This window comes from Oryctolagus cuniculus, chromosome 4 (genome assembly GCF_964237555.1).
Source record: "Oryctolagus cuniculus chromosome 4, mOryCun1.1, whole genome shotgun sequence".
NCBI classification, from domain to species: Eukaryota; Metazoa; Chordata; class Mammalia; order Lagomorpha; family Leporidae; genus Oryctolagus; species Oryctolagus cuniculus.
In genome coordinates, this window is record NC_091435.1 from 80,437,603 (window position 1) to 80,458,280 (window position 20,678).

The 20,678-nt window shown below is 44.8% G+C and overlaps 1 protein-coding gene across 32 annotated transcripts in view; it reads left to right on the forward strand.

Moving 5' to 3' along the window:
• The window catches only part of KALRN (kalirin RhoGEF kinase), a 783,799-nt gene that overhangs the window by 248,654 nt on the left and 514,467 nt on the right, over nucleotides 1-20,678 (forward strand). For all 32 annotated transcript variants that reach the window (XM_051859217.2, XM_051859218.2, XM_051859219.2 and 29 more), the window contains one exon: nucleotides 15,830-15,904. In XM_051859217.2, coding sequence (XP_051715177.2) covers nucleotides 15,830-15,904 — 75 coding nt within the window. The remainder of the gene's footprint in view (nucleotides 1-15,829; nucleotides 15,905-20,678) is intronic.

Consider the following 20,678-nt stretch of genomic DNA (forward strand, 5'->3'; position numbering starts at 1 on the left):
TCTATCCAGGTCTCCCATGTGGGAGACAAGGGCCCGAGTACTTGGGTCATCTGCTGCTTTCCCAGTTGCATTACTAGGGAACTGGGTGGGAAGTAGAAGAGCTAGGATCCATATGAGAGGTCAGGGTTGTAGGCAGTGGTTTAATCTGCTGTGTCACAACGCTGGCCTGCCTCTCTCTCTCTCTCTCTCAGATTTATTTATTTACTTGAAAGGCACAGTTATAGAGAAGCAGAGAGAGAGACAGACAGACAGACAGAGTCTTCCATCTACTGGTTCACTCCCCAGATAGAAGCAACGGCCAGAGCTGGGCCAATCTAAAGCCAAGAGCCAGAAGCTTCTTCTGGTTCTCCCATGTGGGTTCAATAGCAGGAAGTTGGATCAGAAGTGGAGCAGCCGGAACTTGAATCAGGGCCCATTTGGGATGCCAGCACTGCAGGCAGCAGCTTTACCCACTATGCCACAGTACCGGCCCCACCAGCCCTGCCAGCCCCTCTCTTAAAAAAAAATTTTAATGCCTTTTTTTAAGTTTGGGTTTCTAAACCATCTAAAATTTATTTTGGTGTATGAGATGAGGTTGTAAAGATTAGATTATTTTTCTTTTCCAATTAGTCCATTTTCTGGTGCTATTTATTGGATATTTCATCTTTTCTCCATTGCTTTATATTCTCTTATTAGATATTTTATAATATGGCAGATCTTTAGGTGACATTTAATGAAAAAAATGGGAACTTTTTTCTACAGTTCATTTGGACTATGGTTCTTTTAGTTGTAAAACAACTTTATCCATGATAAATGATGGTCATTTTTTATTTGTCACAGAATCACATCAGTTAATGAAAAGCTGCATTACACAGTTGTCCTAAATTTTTCAAAAGCTTGTTTTAAAAATAGTGTTTACAGATAGTATCATAACCACAACCTAATTATTAAAAATTTTAAGTGCATAGATGTTTTATAATGTCTTGTACATGAAGGATTAATATAAAAAGGAATGAATTTACTTTTCTCCAATTATTTTGAGAATAAATAAGAAAAATTTGACTTAGAAAAACATTAAGAAATTCAGCCCACTTTCCTGAGATAACCACTGTGTGAATGTATGTATGAATACACTTTTTTTTTTTGACAGGCAGATGGACAGTGAGAGAGAGAGACAGAGAGAAAGGTCTTCCTTTGCCGTTGGTTCACCCTCCAATGGCCGCTGCGGCCGGCATGCTGCAGCCGGCGTACCACGCTGATCTGATGGCAGGAGCCAGGTACTTATCCTGGTCTCCCATGGGGTGCAGGGCCCAAGTACTTGGGCCATCCTCCACTGCACTCCCTGGCCACAGCAGAGAGCTGGCCTGGAAGAGGGGCAACCGGGACAGAATCTGGCGCCCTGACCGGGACTAGAACCCGGTGTGCTGGTGCCACAAGGCAGAGGATTAGCCTAGTGAGCCGCGGCGCCGGCCAATATGAATACACTTTTAAAAGTTCATGGAAAAATTCAACTAAAAGACAATGCATGTTTTCCATGAACTTTCTGAAGCTACTTAATATGTGGTTTTTACACCTACACATACATGCCTACAGACACATACCAGTATGTGTATAATTGGGATGAAGAAGTAGCACTTATTATTTTATAACCTGTTTTGCCTGCTTCACAATCAATTAAATTTCCTAAGGAACTATTCTTTGTTTTTGTCATATGTAATGGCTGCCTTGTGTGGATATATCATGTTTTATTTCACTAGTCCCTGGTGGTTGAACATTGAAATTATTTCTGAGTGTTCACTTATATAAGCCTAAGATAAATGTGTTTACTCCCTAACTTATGTTATTCTGGTGTTAGCATATAAGCTGCGTTCTGAGCACACATGCAAATTCAGCCATGTATAAGGCACCTTCATGGCTCCCTGGTCATGGCAAGACCTCCTCGTTTTCTGGGAGCTAGAAGAGAACAAAGTAGACCAGCTATTTCAGGTTCTTTGAGGTCTTCTGCTCAGAATACTGGGGGAAATGTGAAAACAGTTTCAGAGAGCATGAAGTAGAGAACCTTAGCAGCCTAGGGACATTTATTGTACAAGTAGCAGGTAGATTGTAGGTCTGATTCACCTGGATTTGTATTTACCCTTCCTCTGTACCTCTTTACCTGCTCAGGTGTGTGAAGGGCATTTAACTTCCCTTGCTTTTCTTTCTGTGAACTTCCTGTTTACCACAGCCTAACAATTCCAAGCCAGCCAAAGACAAGACTCACAGAGCATGGAGTCCCCTCAGGCCTCTTATCCTTTCTCCCTGCAGGCAGCCATGGCTCCCCATGGGGCTCTGAAGTCATCTATAGGTAGAGGTTGAAACTGTCTCATCTCAGATGATGGCCCTACTCTTAGGAGGGGTTTTCAGTGCCATACTTCCAGAAATGCCCCCTGGACCTGTATGTCTTTGTGTAAAATCAGTACTCCTAAGGACTGGGAGAGAGATGTTGAGAAAAGAAGGAATGAGGGTGGCAGCTCCTAGCAGAAGCACATATAGACAGGTATGGGAGGGATACCCATGACCGAGCCCTCTCCACATAGGAGGTGGGGCAAGTAGTCAATCTGCTTTGTGAACAGGAAGCTTTCCTTTACCTCCAGGGAACCCGGAGTCGTTGGAATATTCACCAAGCAACACAGATTGTGTAGCAGAGGGAAACAATAAAAATTCAGGGGAATCACACAGATGGGTGCCAGCAGTGTGCCTTACAGGTGTGCAGTTGGAAGGTGAGGAGGCAGTTCTAAGCAGCCATTTTCTGAGTTTATTCTATCCACTTACTCATTCCCTCACTTACTCGTTTATTCACATAATCAGTACTTGTTACTGAGCATCTACTTTGTGCCAGTCCCCATAATGAAGATCTCAAAATGAATAAGGAAGATAGAAGGAATATTAAATTTCTTTATCATCAACTGTGTACCTGGTACCTTCAAATGGATTTTCTCCCTTAATCACTACAACACTGTGTAAAGTATTCTTAACTCAAACAAGGAAACAGGTGCAGAGAGGTTAAGTCAGTTGTCTAAGGGCACACAGCAAACAAGTGCTGGAGCTGGGAATGTGAAACCTGTGCTTGATTCAGGGCTGTAAGCTACCTCTGGGGTGTGTGTGCTTGTCCTGAAGTTACTTGTCATCTCATGCAGAAAATGGCTTGTTGAGGATATAATGGCCAAGCATTCCTTACTGTAGTTGAAACCGACCTCCTTATTAATATTTTCCAAAATTAATAAGCTTTGTGAGTTCTTGCCATGTATTCAGAGAAGAATTCTGAATACTGGCTCAAATAGAACAGACAACATGGTAAGTCTTAAGGATTGTATTCAGTGAGACAAGTGCATAGGAGAGTGAGGGCTTTATCTAGGGGAGAAAGACAAGTCTAGAGGCTAAGTTGGGGTCCATACAAAGAAGAAAGCAGGCCAGGAGCCAGCCGTGTGCAGCAAGCATGCAGGCAGGAAAGCAAGGAGTGAGTGGCTCACAAGCCATGTGCCCCGAAGGCATGAGCAGCAAGGGCAACAAAGGGCAATAAGGGAGAAAAAGGGAAGGGCCCACCCTCACCGTGCTCCAGGCCTTTTATCCACTTCCAAAGGGGAGTGGTTACGTAGCCTGATTGGCAGGTGGGCATATAGGTGAGAGATATCTTCCGTCTGTTGGTTCACTCCCCAGATAGCTACAATGGCTGGGGCTGGGCCACTTTGAAGCCAGGAACCAGGAGCTTCATCCATGTCTCTCACATGGATGTAGGGGCCCAAGTACCTAGGCTATTTTCCATTGCCTTGCCAGACCATTAGTAGGGAGCTGGATTGGAAGAGAAGCTGGGGCTTGAACTGAAACCCATATAGGATGATGGCATTGCAGGCATCCAACCAGGCATCTTCTTAAGTAAGTTTGCAAACTCCCTCTGCTGGCTCTGACCTTGACCTAGAGTCGTGGAGCAAGTTGCCATCATATTCTAACAGGTATATCTTTAAGTTGGGAGGCTTCCAGGAAAGGCACTGTATAAGTGTTTATAAAACTCATTTCATGTATAACCTCAATTCTTCTGGCCTTCAGAAGCTCTATCATGAGAGAGAACCACTTCTGATAAGGGTTGTCCTCAGGGCACAGGTTCCTCAGATAGCTTTCACCTCCTACCATCAGTTTCAGCTTCCTTTTATCCAAGTCAAGGAATTGAAATAATTTCATTGATTTTTTTTTTTTTGCAAGCTCAACCACAATCTTGGGTCTCATCTATGCTATGAGAGTGAGAAAGTGGGCATATGAGAGGCAGAGGATGGTGATAGGATCTAGGATCTAGTGGTTAGAATTCAAGGTAACTGGACTAATTTTGGCTTGATCTTAGACCAGTGATTCTCTATTCTTTGGGGGAACCATAGACCCCTGGGAAAATCTGATGAAAATTGAACTTACATTTGTGCTCTTTCAGAAAAATGGATACATATGAATACAGATGCAACAATTTTCATACAGTTTTATGAGATTCCTGGCCCTCCCCTATCACACATAATTGTGAGGCAGAGTTCAGAGGCCTGCCACTGTTTAACAGGTGCTCCAAAAAGAAGTGTGTGGCTTAGCCTGTCCTCCGGGGAGCAGCATAGAGGATTACATAGCCTGCCCTATGCAGATACCTCCCAGCTCCTTGTTGTTTTCCATACTGCTAGGGCAGGACTGGAGCATTATAAGATATTCAGATTGCCACTGGTTTCTCTTTAGCACTTGACATTGTTAGGCTTCTTTCTAAAAAAAAAATAGCAGCATTGTGAGTCAGACTCTTTCCTAATCTTGGCTACTTCTCAGCTTATGCTGAGTCTTGGTTATGCTAGCTTCATGGGAGAAATTTGTTGCTTGTCTCTGAAAAACATTAACTCACCTCTCTCTTGCTCTGGAGAGAGACTAGGTGCTAGGAAACAAACTCACCGTGTTTTAACTACTCTCCTCTGTTCCCGTAGACCGTCCAGGCAGACCTCAGAACCTACCACTATTTTGTCCAGTCCATGACCTTGCTGATGATCCCATAACCTTTTGCTCTTTACCAGTTACTGATCTTTTCACTTTCTAGGTACTTTGTTAAACTGGAGTTTTATGAACTCTTTGGGATTTTCTGTATGTTTTCCCCCAAATGTCCCTCTATATTGTGTTTCTTATATGATATTGAAAGTATATGTTGGCCCGCGCCACAGCTCACTAGGCTAATCCTCCACCTTGCGGCGCCAGCACACCGGGTTCTAGTTCCGGTCAGGGCGCTGGATTCTTTCCCGGTTGCCCCTCTTCCAGGACAGCTCTCTGCTGTGGCCCGGGAGTGCAGTGGAGGATGGCCCGAGTACTTGGGCCCTGCACCCCATGGGAGACCAGGAGAAGCACCTGGCTCCTGCCATCGGATCAGCATGGTGCACCGGCTGCAGCGCGCTGGCCGCGGCGGCCATTGGAGGGTGAACCAATGGCAAAAGGAAGACCTTTCTCTCTGTCTCTCTCTCTCACTGTCCACTCTGCCTGTCAAAAAATAAAAAAAAATAAGAAAGTCTATGTTGATGTATCTGACACACTCCCTAAACTAAGCTTTCAATAAGGTAAGGAACTCTACATTATTTATCTTCATACCCACATGATTGGAACTTTTCCTGGCACATAAGGTACCCAATAAATTTTATTGAGTTGGGTGAATTTAGATACCAAATAATTACACAAGATTCTAGGAATCTTCCCACAGCCATCCCACCCATGTAAGATTTGGCTAGCTAGAAATCTAAGCATGAACTAGAGGAATACAGGGTTAATGACATCTAATTTCCATGGCTGTTATATGTTCTTGTGTGTGAGGGTATGTGCACAGACCTTTCTTTCTTGGTTACAGCAATTGTGTGAGAACAATATCAAACCAAGTCTTTTTATTCCCTTCAGCAACCTCCCCATGTCGATGTCCTCCAGTGCTTCTTTACATGGTTTTTCTCCCTGATACATCTTAACATTGCTTTCTTCTCTTCCTGTTTCTCATCTGGTTTACAGGTACTCTGAGTGACAGTTATGCCCAAGTTCAGGACCAAGGACAGCCGCATGCGTGCCTTTGAAGGGGGAGAGAATGCTTTAGTTTGCTAGTTTATTCCTAACATGACCTTTGGGTGTGTCCCTTCTCACCTGTCAGGCTGAACTTGCAATTTTGCACACCTGGTTATTGCCTTGGCCTTGGTTGGTCCATGTCTTTGGTTGATGGGTATCTGTCCAGTCTGTGTTCAGTATGTCCCTATGGCATTGCTTCTACCAATGGTTATAGCTGCGGCAGGAATGACACAGTTGTGGAATTAGTGGTAGATATGGGTTTAGGGAGAAACCTTGAGGTAGGGTGAGAGGGGCTGCTCCAGCAGCTGCCCATGAGTGTTTCTTGCCCTGAACTGCATCATCAGCCATTGCTGCTTTACTGCCATCCATGCCTCAATTTCAGGTCATGGGAAAGGGGTTGGGGAATAGAGAGGAGAGGTATTGGGGAGATGCCAGATGCCTGTCAGAGTGCCTTCAATAATGGTAGGGCCCAATGCCAGCTTCTCAGGTCAGCAATTTCATCCTAACTAAAGTCTGCATGCACTCATTAAATTAAGTACTATTGATATGCATCTGGGGAAGAGGGCGAGGAACAGAGTGAGGGTCCCAGGAAGGGAGCCTTTTATAAGTCTGAACTTCATAACCCATACCTTCTGCCTCTCAGTACTTCTGTAACTCTCTAATAGCAAATATATTCCTGATGTTCAGCAGTTGACTCAAACTCATCTCTGACAAGCTGTTGTTCTGTGTTACTTAGAAAATTCATCCAAGAGTTATGTTCAATATAATACACAAACTAACAAAAACCCAAATGCATCACCATCACCACCACCCACCAGGCACAGTCACTTTAAATAAACTGATCAATTAGAAAAGAATTAGTTGAAAGAAAAACTGTGGGCAGATGTTGTCCCCTGTGAAGTGGTCACTTTCCTGTGTCTGCATTGCACTCAATGCTGCCAGATTTTCAGGGGAAGGAGGTAGAGAGTGAGTGAATAAGCCTGTGTATATCACAGCTGAGGTCTCAACTTGAGCTAATATTAAATCTTGTGAAGAATAAACAGAAATGGTCTGCTCATTAGCTGGGCTTAGAGAGGTGTTACCCACACGTTTAAAGTGCTAATTATTAGCAATCTTTAATGGAGCTAACTTAACAATGGCAAGTATTACAAATGTCTGCTCTTCAAAAGTAGCCCATTAGCCAGGCCTTTGTATCTAATATTGACTTTAGAAGGTAAATATTGAAATTGGCCACAATTAGAGTTCATATGGAAGCATGATAGAGGGAGAAAGATGAAGATGGAGGTAGAAATATGGAGGAAGAGACACAACAGCTATTAAGCACCACTATTAGTCAATTTTTTTTCATTACAACAAAATACCTGGGGCATCTTAACTTTAAAAGGAAAAAAGATTTATGTTGGTTCATGATTTTGAAGGGTTAAGTCCAAGATCAAGTGGGCCTATTAGCCTGGTCTCTGATGAGGACTGTGGATGGCACTGGTGGAGCAGGGTCACTTGCCAAGCCAGACCCTCTCATGAAAACTACTTTCCAAGGACACATCCCTGGCGACCTAAGGATACCCCACCAGGTCCTACCTCCTAAACACTCACTTAGAATCTTTAACCTATGACTTTGGGTTTTAAATGCCTGCATGAGATTGGGTTCCAATTTGTATTCAAGTTATAGCAGGAAGGAGCCATCACTGTGGATGTCCCTTGCTCACTCATTAAGCACTCATTATGCATTGGAGATTCCCAGATAATAAGCACCTAGTCCCTGCCTCAAGGAGCTCAGAGTATAGTGAGGAAGCCAGTTGTGGCAGTGGACAATAACCCACAGTGAGGAATGTGCTGTGTAATATACAGGGAAGGAGAAACCTGGCCTGGTGGTGATGGATCAATTAGGGAAGGTGCCCTGGGGACTCACTACAGTACAGTTAAGAGAATGCCCACTTTGGGGTGAAGTTCACATGCACATTATTAGAGTCAAGAGAAGTGTAACCTTGCTTATTTGTGGTGTAAAGACTGCCCAACCTGGCTATCATCTCAAGTACCCAGCTTCTGCCTCATGTTGCACAAAAATCTGATGTTTGGTCTGTTGCTTAGGAAAGCTCAGCATTTAGCAGCTGCCAAAAGAGGATCTTCGGGTTTTTTCTCTCCTCTATTATATTTAAATAAGGTTAGGTTACAGAAGCTCCTGAATGTTCCTCATTTAGAAATCCCAGGCCAGGAAGGAAAACTGTTCGGTCTGCATACCTGCCGCCTGGGGAGAAGGATGCTACCAGACCCATTTGAGGCTTATGAGTGGCACTGAAGAGGGACAGGGGTTGTGGAGGAGTGGCCTCAATGTGAGCAGATGGATTCCGAGGTTCAGGAGACACATGTGGGTCTCTGCACTGTGTAGTGTATTCTCTTGCTGTCACTAAGCAGCCCTGTCTGTCTGCCAAATTTATTCCTTCTCTCAGCACACACTTCCTGTCTTGGTGGTGGTTTTAAGGAGAGCTCCAAGGAACATATTATAATTGCTGGAGGAGTTTCCCAGCTGGCAGTTTCCTCAGTAACTCATTAGCGTTTCTGTAAAGAGAGGCGATATTCTCCTCCACTTCTGCACTAACTTGTGTGTGTGTGTATCTTTCTGTCCAGCTTTCTCTCTCATTCTCACCTCTTTTTCTTGTCATTTTCTTCCAGTCTTGCCATCTCCTTCTCCTCCTTTTTTGTTAACATGGCAGGGAAGGAGGAGAGAAGGGGAAATGAGGGTCTCACGTTTCCCCACTCATAGGTTCCCTGGCATCCCCGGTTACACTGACTGTCTTCTCCCAAGGGCTTTGCCCATCTATTCCCTACACAGAAGAGATCATGTCCTAAAGTCTCTTTCATTTATGACTCAGTTCTATATTCTATCTTCTTGGGATTTCACACAAACTACTGCCTGCCTGCCACTGACCTGCCACTACCACTGGCCTGGCAGGCTCCCAGGAGGTAACTCAAAGACATTTTTCTGGATTTAGGAAGAGTCAAAAGAGACAACATTCCAGTGGCTCCTGCCCCCATATTCCACCAGCAGCCTCAGGAGGGGTCGTGTATCCCAACCTCACCTATCCTCAGAGATAGAGCAGAATATCACCTGGATGTTAGAGTCAGAACCTGCCAGACTCCCCTCTGTTCTGAGCCACAGCATTCTCCTAGGACCAGCCAGATTGCCCCCAGCTCTGCCCCTTATTGCAGGCAGCCCTGGCTCTCTGCATCTCCAAAGGCACCTGTAGCCATGTCTACCTACCCAGGAGTCATCATCTTATGGGAAATCAGATGACAGAGCCCACTACCACTTCCACACTCTCTCCTGTTCCTGCCAACTCTGCTTTGTTCAGCCAGTAAGTGCTCTCCATCTGAGGCATGTGGTCTGCTGACCTATTCTTGATACTTTCCACCTTTCCTTGGTACTTCACACCTTTCCTTGGCCCTTCGTTAATCAAAACCTAGATCAAAGATCACCTCTCCTGCCCAGATAAATTACCTCTAATGCACCACACTTACTCTGTGTCTTAGTACCTGTATGTGCTGTTTCAGTATTTCTGGATCCCCTTTTATGTGACATGCACCTGGTAAGTGCTAGAGTAGAGCAATGTGACATGGTCCCTACCCTTAAGGTGTCAGGACCAGTTAACGGGGAGTAATATGAAAACACATAAATACCATCTAGGAGTGACAGAGCATAGGGTACAACCAAGGACAGCTCAACTTGATGCAGAGATCAGGGGAGCTGCACAGAGGAAATCATGGATTTGAGAGAGATTTAAGAGGCAGAATCAACAGAACCCAAAGTCTGAGTCAATATTGTGATGGAGGAAGTGGGGAGAGTCTAGAATGCCTTCAAGATTTCTATTGGCATAATTCAATGGGTGGTGGCACCATCAGGATGTGGTAGATGTAGGATGGTCTTTTTTTGAATCTTAGAATCTTTTATACAGGGTAGTAGCTTTCTGATGTCAGGGGAAATAGGCACTGGGTATTTTATGAGGCTGAAAATTCCCCTCCAAGGGAGAGAACTGCCTGAGATAAGCACTGTGTGCTCATCAAATGTGGAGCTCCACAGAGTGGGGCTGCTTTCCTTCCTCTGCACTTGTCCAGTATTCTCCAATATTCAGGGCCTTGCAACTGTGGGTATGGGATGAAGGGGGGATAAACAGACATAAGTTTGCTTCTCTGTCCTCAAAGCTCATCTCAGAGATGATATCTTGGTCTTTAAATATGATCCATAGCAGCATTTATGGTACTGAGTGTGATTAGAGAAGGCAGAACTCTGAGGGTAGGGAGGAAGATGTGTGATAAAATTAAAGCATCTGATGTATCAAGGAATGGTTTAAGTTACCAAAATTCTGAGCAGCTTGGACATGTGTTATTGATAAACACTCTAACTACCAAAAAAAAAAAAAAAAAAAGAAAGAAAAAAGAAAAAAAAACCCAAACAAACAAAAAAACGTGGTCCAATCTCAGTGCCCTCTAGAGGAAAATTCTGTATCTCCTGAATGTCCTTTTCATTCCAGAACTGAATTTGAATGATGGATTGTAGGGTAATAGCTGAATGTCTAGGAAAAAAAAAATCCTGAGCAGTGGTGAGGAGTCTTTCCATGGTGGGGATAGGAGATAGGAGCTAGATGAGGTTCTAAATGTCCTGTTTAGAACAGGCTAAAAGCTGCTTATCTTTCTTTCTGCGCCCCCCGCCCCCCGAAGGCAACTCTGGACTACTAAAGTATACTTTAGTACAGTGCTTTCCAATAAATAATGTGCCTGTGAATCCCCTGGGATTCTTGTGAAAATGCAGAGTCTGATTCTATAGGTCTAGTTTGGGACCCAAGAGTCTATGTTTCCAGCAGGTATCTAGGTGGTAGGTGATGCTTATTAATTTTCCTATGTAGGCTTTAAGACACCCTTTTGGAAGACTTTCCTTGAGCCCCTCTGTGTTCTGCATAGATGCCCTGTCCCATTTACATCCCTGTATATCTCTGCTTAGAAATTCCCTAGAGAGCTGGATCCATTTCTCATTTGTCTTAATTGTCGCTAAAGCCTAACCTAAGGTCTAGCATCTAATAAGTGCTTAATAAAGAACTGATTCAAGAATGACTTCAGGAATAGTAAAATGTCAAAATTATACCCAAACCAAGGTTTAACCAAATGAGCTATCGGAACTTTCAATTGCAAGCCAAATCTTATCAGTCAGTGATTTAGTGATGCTTTGATCAAGGCTTTCAAGCCGGACACCATAGAGATGGAGTAGAAAGAGGAGGCACAACCCAAGCAGTAGGAAATTGGTGTCTTACTGGTAAAACAGTCATTTCTCATAAGTGCAAATTAAGGGGGTGTGACTCAGAGCCAAAGGAAAGAGCAATCTATGGGTACCTTGTCAGCTTAGACCTCCAACAGCTCAATAGATGCTTATTCAGTTCTTTGTTACTTTGCTTGTCTAAGAATCGCTTGTTGGAAGATAGCATACAGCACAAGGTACCCAGCTGCCCTAGGGGATTTATAGTTATCCCAGGTCCACAGAACCATGGACAGGGTCTGCGGCCCAAGGTCCAGTCCTGCTGTTGTCGTATGAGACCCATGGAGGCTGGGAGCCAGAGTGAGAATGATTGGCAATGTCCAATACAGAAAGTGGTGACCAGGAGAAGGGGCTGAGGAACAGAGAGCAGCAGTGTAAGCATTCACATTTGGAGCAAGGAGGAGCAAAAGTGGGGCTTGTAGAAGACTCATGCTGGAGAATCCTGGGGAGATGGCAGTGGCAATTTTTACTTCCCTAATCGAGGCAGAGCATTTAAGCTTTGCTAATTAACGGAACAGCAGGCTTGTAATTCTGACAGCAGCAGGACATGAGTGGGGTTGGGTTAGCACTGAATGCCGACAAAGCATGCCTTTGTCCTTAAGAGGAGGCACAACACCCACGTTGGGTCAGGTCTTTGAGGATGCCGTGTTTTTTACTCCTCCTGCAGCAATTCCAAAGGCTTAGGGTTCTTATTTCTTTTCAGGTTTTCTTTGGAGGTAGAAAAGGGCCTACTGTTTCAATAGGCTTTTCTGTTAAAGGAGGAAGCTGGTCTATGATTGGTCTAGAGTTTATAGTCTAATAATGCTATCAAATGTACCTTGTATCAGAACTTTGATTGCAGAGTAAGCATGTCTCCTTTGAAGTGTGGGTAGCCCACAGAAGTTCTTCCATCACTTATCTCTAACTTTGCTTGGGCTACCTGCAAAATGGGGTGACTTACCCTGATTATTCCAATACCTAAACTGATTCCAGGAAAAGAGTTATTAGGAATTCAGGGAAGTGTTGTTTTATCTTCCTAGGGTTTGCTGAATCTTGTTGGGGAATTTGTTCCCAATTCTTCCATTCAAAGCACATTGATTTGATAATCTGAAAATCATAAAAGTTTATAAATAAGAAGAAAAGGTTCAGAAAGTCAGAATATTGGAACTTAGTGGTACCCTGGGGATTATCTACTCAGATCACCAGTGTGTTGGGTAACAGGTGAGGCTTCTGATCTTGTGTAAATCACTTTAAGAAGGGTTAACATTTCATTCACTCATTTTTTCTTTGATTAAATATTTATTGAACATTTACTATGAGTCTACAGAGACATGTACCTGATAGTGAAAACATGAGACATGTTGCTATTTCATTGGTCCTGTTTGAGTTGGTGTTCAATGAAGTTATTCCTTATTATGTATTCCAACAGCTGTTTTCTCAAAGGCCCCCAGGGAAGTGAGACCTAGGATCTGCAGCCAGTACAAATAGGTTTTATATGCAAGGTCACCCATTTTGGAGCTGCTGAGCTAATTAGTTTAGCTCTACTTGGCTTTACATAATATATATATTGTTGAAAAGTTATTTGCAATTCAATTTTTGGCAAATGAAAAACTAATTCAAACCACTAAGGGAACTTTATTTAAAGAGACTGTGGAGCAAGTCCTTTTATAACATAAAAGTCTTATTGTTGTTGTTGTTGGAAATGACTATCCCCTCATTATGCATTTTATAAATCTGGACATTTTGGGTTTTCTTTATGGTAGGCACACAGCCAAGCAGATAGCCCAACAGTGATCTGCACTGGGTGGGGAGGACTCTGGCCCTGAAAATGGAAGCCCTGGGAGTCTTAGAACAGTTGAGCCCAAGATCCTGACATTTAGTGCAGCCTGTGATTGCAAGGTGCATGGACAAGCTGCCTGGCTTCACTCAGGTCCTTGGCCCTGGATGACAGAGGAAGAAGTGAGTCATGAGGAGTGGAGTGTGAAGGGCAAGATTTGGAGTCCCTCTTCCTCTCCATGGGCAGGAGCAGGGAAGCGATAGGATGCGGAATCTTTGCTCCCATTATAGCAAATTCAAAACTGCTCCTTGAGGTCTAGTGACTGGAATTAGGACTCTTGTATATTTTAACACAGTAGGGTAGGAGAGGGAGAGAAGTGGAAGAAATAGGACAGAAGTTTAGGAGAAAAGACTTACATGAATTCTTGTTATACAATGAAATCTCATTAGGTTGGGATTTGCTGTTTTTTAAAGATTTATTTATTCATTTGAGAGTTAAAATGAGATAGAGGGAGATTGATCTTCTATCTGTGGATTCATTCCCCAAAATGGCTGGGGCTGTTCCAGTCCGCAGCCTGGAGCCCTGCACTCCATCCAGGTCTTCCACATGGGTGACATCTTTCACTGCCCTCCCAGGCACATAACCAGGGAATTGGATCAGAAGCAAGCAGTTGGAACTCAAACCAGTGCCCCTCTATGGGATGCTGGCATTAAGGGCAGCAACTCAGCTCACTGCGCTTCATCACCAGCCCTGGGCCTTGTTAATCTTGAACTTATAAATCATATGAAAGAAGATAGATCTGAAACTTAGCTTCTCATGGTAAAGTTTTTTTTTCTATATAAATTAGTAGTGTGTGTAGTGATATAAAGCTATTTTGATGCAGAAGCATCATTTTACACAAACAACTCATATATTAGTTAAGGGTGATCTTTGACTAGTTGCAAAAAGCCTAATAGGATTCTTCCCTGCCAAGAATATGGGAAAGTTTCCTTGTTGCATGATGGGAAAAAAAACCCTATATATCTATTTGTCAATTCTTTGATAATTTATATTTCTAATTAATCTCCATTAGTAGATTAATTTTTCTATGTTGAAGATAAAGTTAGAGCATAAGTAGCTGTAGAATCTAAGGATAGTCTGTATGAGGCTTATGGTCTTTTAAGTTAGGGCTTTCTTTTTCATGGTGCTGCTCTTTCCTTCTGTTACCCACCTGGTCTTCTCAAAGTGAGCCTCACAGCTGATTACACCAGCATCAGGTACTACGTGTCAATCGTTAAGAGAATCAGTTGATGAATAAAGGACTTACTATCTTCATTTGGTGTAAAATGAAAAGGAAGAGATGATGGGAAGGAAACTGTTTGGGGTTAGGGTTTGCACTCTGAACAAGGGCACTGGCATTTCAGGAACACCTCTATCTCCTTCCTTGGTTGAGTGTCCATTTCCCATCCCAAACCAGTGATCTTAGTCCTGAGTTGCAGTTCAAATTCCAAGGAGGGCCTCTGGAAGCAGTCAATGATTGGAGATTGAGGGGTTGTATGGGAACATCGTGTCCAGCATGCTGCTCTCCTTTGGGGTTTGTCAGATTCGTATGCCAAGAGAGTAGGCCAAATGGAGAAAGGCACTGGATGGGGTCTCCATGGTTTTGTGTTGTCTCACTGAGCTGACACAGAACCCCTTGCCTTCTGGGGTCCACCTGTGTCGAATCCCTGTGTTGATTCACAGCAGAAACACCAGTTACAACTGGGAGGGTGGGTGGATCTCCCCAAGAACACTGTGGAGTACTAAGGCTAAATGATAGGGGTATAGTGAACCAGTCTGGGGCTTTGTGTGTGAGGAGAAGCTATGTCCTCCCTTCCCACACCTCCCACTTGGGGCCAGGTTGTCCTTTGCCTCCTGAAGCTTCTGTTTCTCCAAACATATCTTTATTTCCCATTCTTTGTGAGCCCCAGTACTAGACCAGAAGCCCCCTAACAGGAACTCATCAAGGCCCTAGAGAGGACTTCACAACTGAACAGCAAGCTTAGATGAAGAATGAGTTAAATAGGCAAGTGCATTTCCTTTGTGGGAGATTCCTCTCCCCACCTCCTGTCTACTGTGGCCTGAATATGATGATGATGACATTGAGGAGGAGGAAGAGTAAGGGTGGGGAATGGTAAATGTCATCAACTTTGCTTCCGACTGTGGGACTCCTGTGTTTTATGTTTTCCATTTGTAAAATGAAGACCAACAGTTGTTGTGCCACTCAGAAGAAACGCAAGAAGAATTTAGGTCGTTGTAATCCACCTTGATAGCATCTGACTTATTTGACAGATATTTACTGAGTGCTGGTGCTTACTGAGTACCAAACTCTGTGTTGGACACCAGCAGAGCAAAAACGACTTCCAAAGTTCCCCATCTTCAGACTGCTCAGCAGCACCACGTCTGTCATGGCTGCTTCCAGAACATGGCACTTTGTTCATGGGGTGGGGGTACCTTGTTTTTGAAAAGGGCCAGGAGAGTTGTACCCCTGGTTTCTGTGTGGTCTGACATCATGGGAAGTGTCCTTTCTGTTGTACACCTCTCCTGCCTGGTCCTCAAGGCTGGGCTGTAGGGTCTGAACAAGACAGAACCTGCTGACTGATGTCGGGGTTGGCTGATGGAGGGTGGGAGCTCCAGTTCAGCCTCCTGGCGCCTTTAACCCTCATTCCTTCTGTCTCATTGTCTCACAGGGTCTTTTCGGAATGATGGTTTGAAAGCTTCTGATGTCCTTCCCATCCTAAAGGAAAAAGTGGCCTTCGTGTCTGGTGAGTATTTGTGGAACTTTGCTTTGTAATGGACCTAGGGAGTTTTTAGGGTGCATGTGTGTCCAGACATTCACTGCCTTGGGTTAGTGAGCAAACAATGGAGGTGGATGTTTGTCTTGGAGTGGCTGCTTCCTTTCTGCAGAGGCAGGCAGAGGAGGAAGGAGAATTCCGTCCCAGCTGGAGGTGCTGGAGGACGTTTGCAACCACAGGTGGAATCTTCACGTCCTCCTCACACCCACCTCCCAAATACTCCCTCCCTCGCCCTCCTTGGTGGGACAGGAGCCACCGAGGCCCTGTGAGAGATGCTCCAGCTGCAAGAGTCTGGCCACCTCACATGTTCCCCAAGGTCTCATGTAGGTCACGGACAAGCGATTAAAATGTTATTCAATGACTCCTTATCTCTGCTGGCAAAGGAAACTCAAGTGAGTGTTTATATTTAGGTGGATTTTTTTTTTCCTAAATAATGACTTGCAAATATTGTCCCTGACTTCTCCCCCAACCTCGTCATGCACACCTGGACTTCTTGTGTCTAATTCAGGGGTTTGAAATACGCAGCATTTGGAACAGCCCCTGGTTTATGTAAATAAAGTTTTATTGCAATGTAGTCATGTGTATTTAGGTAGTATATGCATTTCCTATGGTGCCACAACAAATGGCCACAAACTTGTTCCATATAACAGAAATTTATTCCCTCATAGTTTTGAAAGCCAAAAATAAGTTTTACAGGGCTGGAATCAAAGTATGCGCAGGGGCTTTGTGACCACCCAAGTCTGTAAGGGAGATCTGCTCCTTGTCCCACCAGCTGACATTTCTTGGCTTGTGGCTGCATCATTTCCTTCTGTGCCTCTGTGAATGTTGCCTTCTCCTCTGGCTGTGTCAGATCTCCCTGTGTCACTCTCTTAAGCACATCTATAACTGCATTTAAGGCCTACCTGGCTAATCTAAAGCAGTCTCTCTAGCCCAAGGTGGTTAAATTAATCATATTTACATTTTTTTTCCATATAAAGTAACATTTGTGGTTTTGGGATTAGGACCTAATTTGGGGGCCATTCAGCCTACATCACATGCTGTTGATGGCTGCTTTCTCACTGTAACTAAGTAGATGGCCCATGAGCCAAAGATATCTTTGGCCCTTTAAGAAAGGGTGTGGTGTCTCGTTATAATTGAAGCAAGTGATTGTCTGGAGAGAGATGCTAGGGCAACCCTCAAACAATAAGGTGTCCCAGAGTCATTCTGAAGCCCAGAATAGGGCTCTACTGACTTATTTTTTATTTCATTTTAATCTCACTTCCTTTATTGCTAATGTTCATAGTTATTATTTTATTTTTATTGACAAATTACAGATTGGCTTCCTGCTTCAGCATCTCTGGCAGGTCCTGAAATAGGGGCTGGGATAAAGGCAACATGAGTATTCAGGGGTTGCCTCTGGAGAAACACCCAGGCGCCCACGCCTTTTGAGCTGAGCCTTCACTTCTGGGTGGTGTCTACAAAGAGTTGCAGTGAAGTGGTAGAACAGCAACCAGTATGGCCAGTACAGTTCCATGGTGCAGGGGTTCACACCATGGACACTTCTGGCCCAGCTGATGGGTGACTGCCAAAATGGTGAGATGGGGAGAAGGGCACCAGGCTGCAGTGGGAGGACTTCAGGGAAGGGAGGTAAAGTAACGTTTGTCTCCCACCTCCTCAGAGGGCAGTGAGGGAGTACAGGTGTGGTTAGGACAGGCAGGCAATAGGCGTATGTGAAGCCTTTGTTAAGGTCTGAAGTGCTATCTGTACTATAAGTCATAGTAGTAGAAGTAGAGTTTCATTATTACTGTTGCTATTAGACAAAAGTGACCAGGAAGCTGCCTATCCCCATTGGTGCTAGCAGCTGAAGCTCTTGTTGGGTACTGAGCCTCCTATCAGTGAAGAAGTTGATGCCCAGGATGACCAAACCCTTGGCAGCATCAATAGCACCACTTTCAATACAGGGGGGCATAGGTGAGACCAGCCTCCAAGCCTGTGTAAGCTTGCATTCTGGGTGCTTGCTGAGCGGAGGGAAGACCTCCTGCAAAACACTGGACACAGCAAGGCCTCTGACTTCTGCTTCTCAGTGCTTGGCTCCAGGGAAATGACCCACAGGACTCCAGGGAGTCCACTCAGATCTTTCCTCCTTTTTTTAGTCTGATCACCTGGTACCCTTCCTGTCCCCTGGGTTTACTGCCCTTCCTCCCGTTTCACATATGCCTGATGTTTCCTCCCTTGCATGCCTTCCCCATACACTCTGCTAGTTTGAGTCTCTCCTCTCCTTGCTGAGACAGTTTCCATTCTGCCTCCTCCATGAAGCCTATCTGAATTAGATACATCCCTTCTGAGCACCCTTCTATTCCGCATCAATTTGGGGCACGTGAGGACAGACTAAGCACACTCTGACACCGAGACCCTTGTTTGATGGTTCATGTTTTATTTTTCCCTATGTGAATTTAGCTGGAGCCCAGAGGTACAGCTGAGTCAGCTCTAGGAAAGCCCTTCCAAGTGGTAGGGAATGGTTCCTAATGAAGCACACAAGAGCTTTGTTCTTGGAGAGAAACCAGGGATGAGGCAGGGAGGAAGTGTCCAGAGTGAAATGAAAGCCATGCTGTCATAGGACCAGCAGTGTGGACTCACCCAGGGCAGGTCAACAGCTTCGGCACGTGAGCACGTGCACATGTGTGACACAGGATCTGAGGTCAAGGGTGTGCAGCCATTTTCATGTGCTGATATGAGCCCAGGAAGCCTCAACTGGGTGCACCTGGGGTGCCAGGAGCTTTGGGGGTTGGGGAACATTGCCCTTCCATGCTGGGGAAAGACACTGAGGCTGCCAGGGAGATAATGATGGGCTGCATCTAAAAAAAACCCCAGAAACAATCCAAAAACAACCCCTTATATCCTGAGCTTTCAAAAGACAAAAACAGAAATAAAATGAAGAAACTCAGAATTAAAGAATGCAATATACCAGCTGCATTTCTTTCAGAGAAGAAAACACTGCTGAGAGGGTGGTGAGGAGAAAAACTGAACTTTGATGGAGCTGCCCTCCTCTGTTCTCCCCTCGGATTGCCAGGTGAAATGAAAGCCATGCTGCCATAGGACCAGCAGCGTGTACTCACCCAGGGCAGGTCAACAGCTTCGGCACGTGGGCACGTGCACGTGTGTGACACAGGATCTGAGACTGAGCCTCCATTCTTCCAGCCCTGCCCTGCCCCGTGGTACACAACCCATGGACTCCTCCTGGCCTCTCTGGCTCCCTTTGTGCTGCTAAAGCCTCCCACTCATCACACTCATTGTCCCTTTTGTTCAGCCCTTTCATGCAGCGCCCTGTCTACCCCTGTTTCTTTGTGGGCATACATATCTTCCTTTTGGCTACCTCCTGAGGATTCCTCTATGCCTCCTTTAGCTCCCCAACTTCATTTTCTGCTGTCTGCAGGAAAATTCTATGCCACTGGGGTACAGCCTTTTGTACTCTGGACCCACGTTTCTCAAGATGCATTCCATAGAACATCTCTTCAAAAAGAGATTCTACTCTCAAATAAGTTTGGAAAAAGCTGTGTATTGTTGCCCTCACTTGCAACATCTGTTAAAGCACATTAACCTTTTAAGGCTTGGGAGGTCCTGCAATAGAGAGCTCTATGTTTGTTTAATCTGGCATTTCGCAAACTACAGAATAATCTCACTACCCTTAAGAATGTGTGTGTGTGTGTATGTGTGCGTGTGTGTGTGCGTGCGCGTGCGCACACGTTCATGCATGTATTAGAATCTAGGAGAAATATTGTTACATGTACCAAACTCCTGCCATGTTGTTTTTCTTGTCCTTTCTGCAATGCCCCTAATCTTCTTGCCCTAAAGGGGGTCTAACCCCACAAAATATTATCATCATTCCCTCTCCACTCCAGGCAAGAAGCATCAGCTTCTCCCAATTTTGGCCTCATCTCCTCCACCAGCCCTTCCATGCCCTGTCTCCACAGAAGGGGAACACTGCCATTTCTAGAACATCTAACAATATCTCTGTTCCCCCTTCTACTCTTTATGCTCCTATCCCGTAGTTCCTAGCACTGAAGCCTTGCACAGGTAGGCAAATAGCAAGTGTTTGAGCATATGGGTGGTGATTTTGCAGGTCATGCTGTCGTCTCTGTCATGTTCTCAGATCCTGGCTACTTGGCCTGCCACCCTCTGGGATCCTTTTCCACAATGCACACTGACTCTAGCAGGGGATTCTCATTCTTCATCTCTGCTCTCATCTCCTGTTGCCCCTAAGGAGCGGTGTCCCTCAGAAAGGCTGAACTAATCTCCACATACTTTGTCTCTGGTTCCTCTCCCTCTTTGGGTCCTACACCCAGTCTCAGGGAAAGGGGAGCCCCCAGCCTGTGGGATGAACCCTCTCCATGTATCTGCTCTGAGGCTTCACTCCATCCATTATCCCTTCCCTTTCCAGCATCATGATTCTCTTCCTCTCTGCTGATCCCTCCTCTTCTTCCTATAGACTTGCAAGTCTTTTCCTTTCTGGAAAATGCATAACTCAGTCCTACTGCTTCTTCTTGATCCCTTATCCACACTTCCTGAAAGAAGATAATGACTCTTCCCCAGGCTTTCTCATCTCACTCCTCCTCCCCTGCCATCCCTAACCTTCTCCAGACATCTGGAACCTTTCCCAGCCACAATTCTGAAATTGGTGTCTCCAAGGTCAGCACTGACTCCAGCTGGGGAGGGACAGTGTCATCCAGTCCTCCAGGTCTACTCGGCTTGGCAGGTCAGACCATGC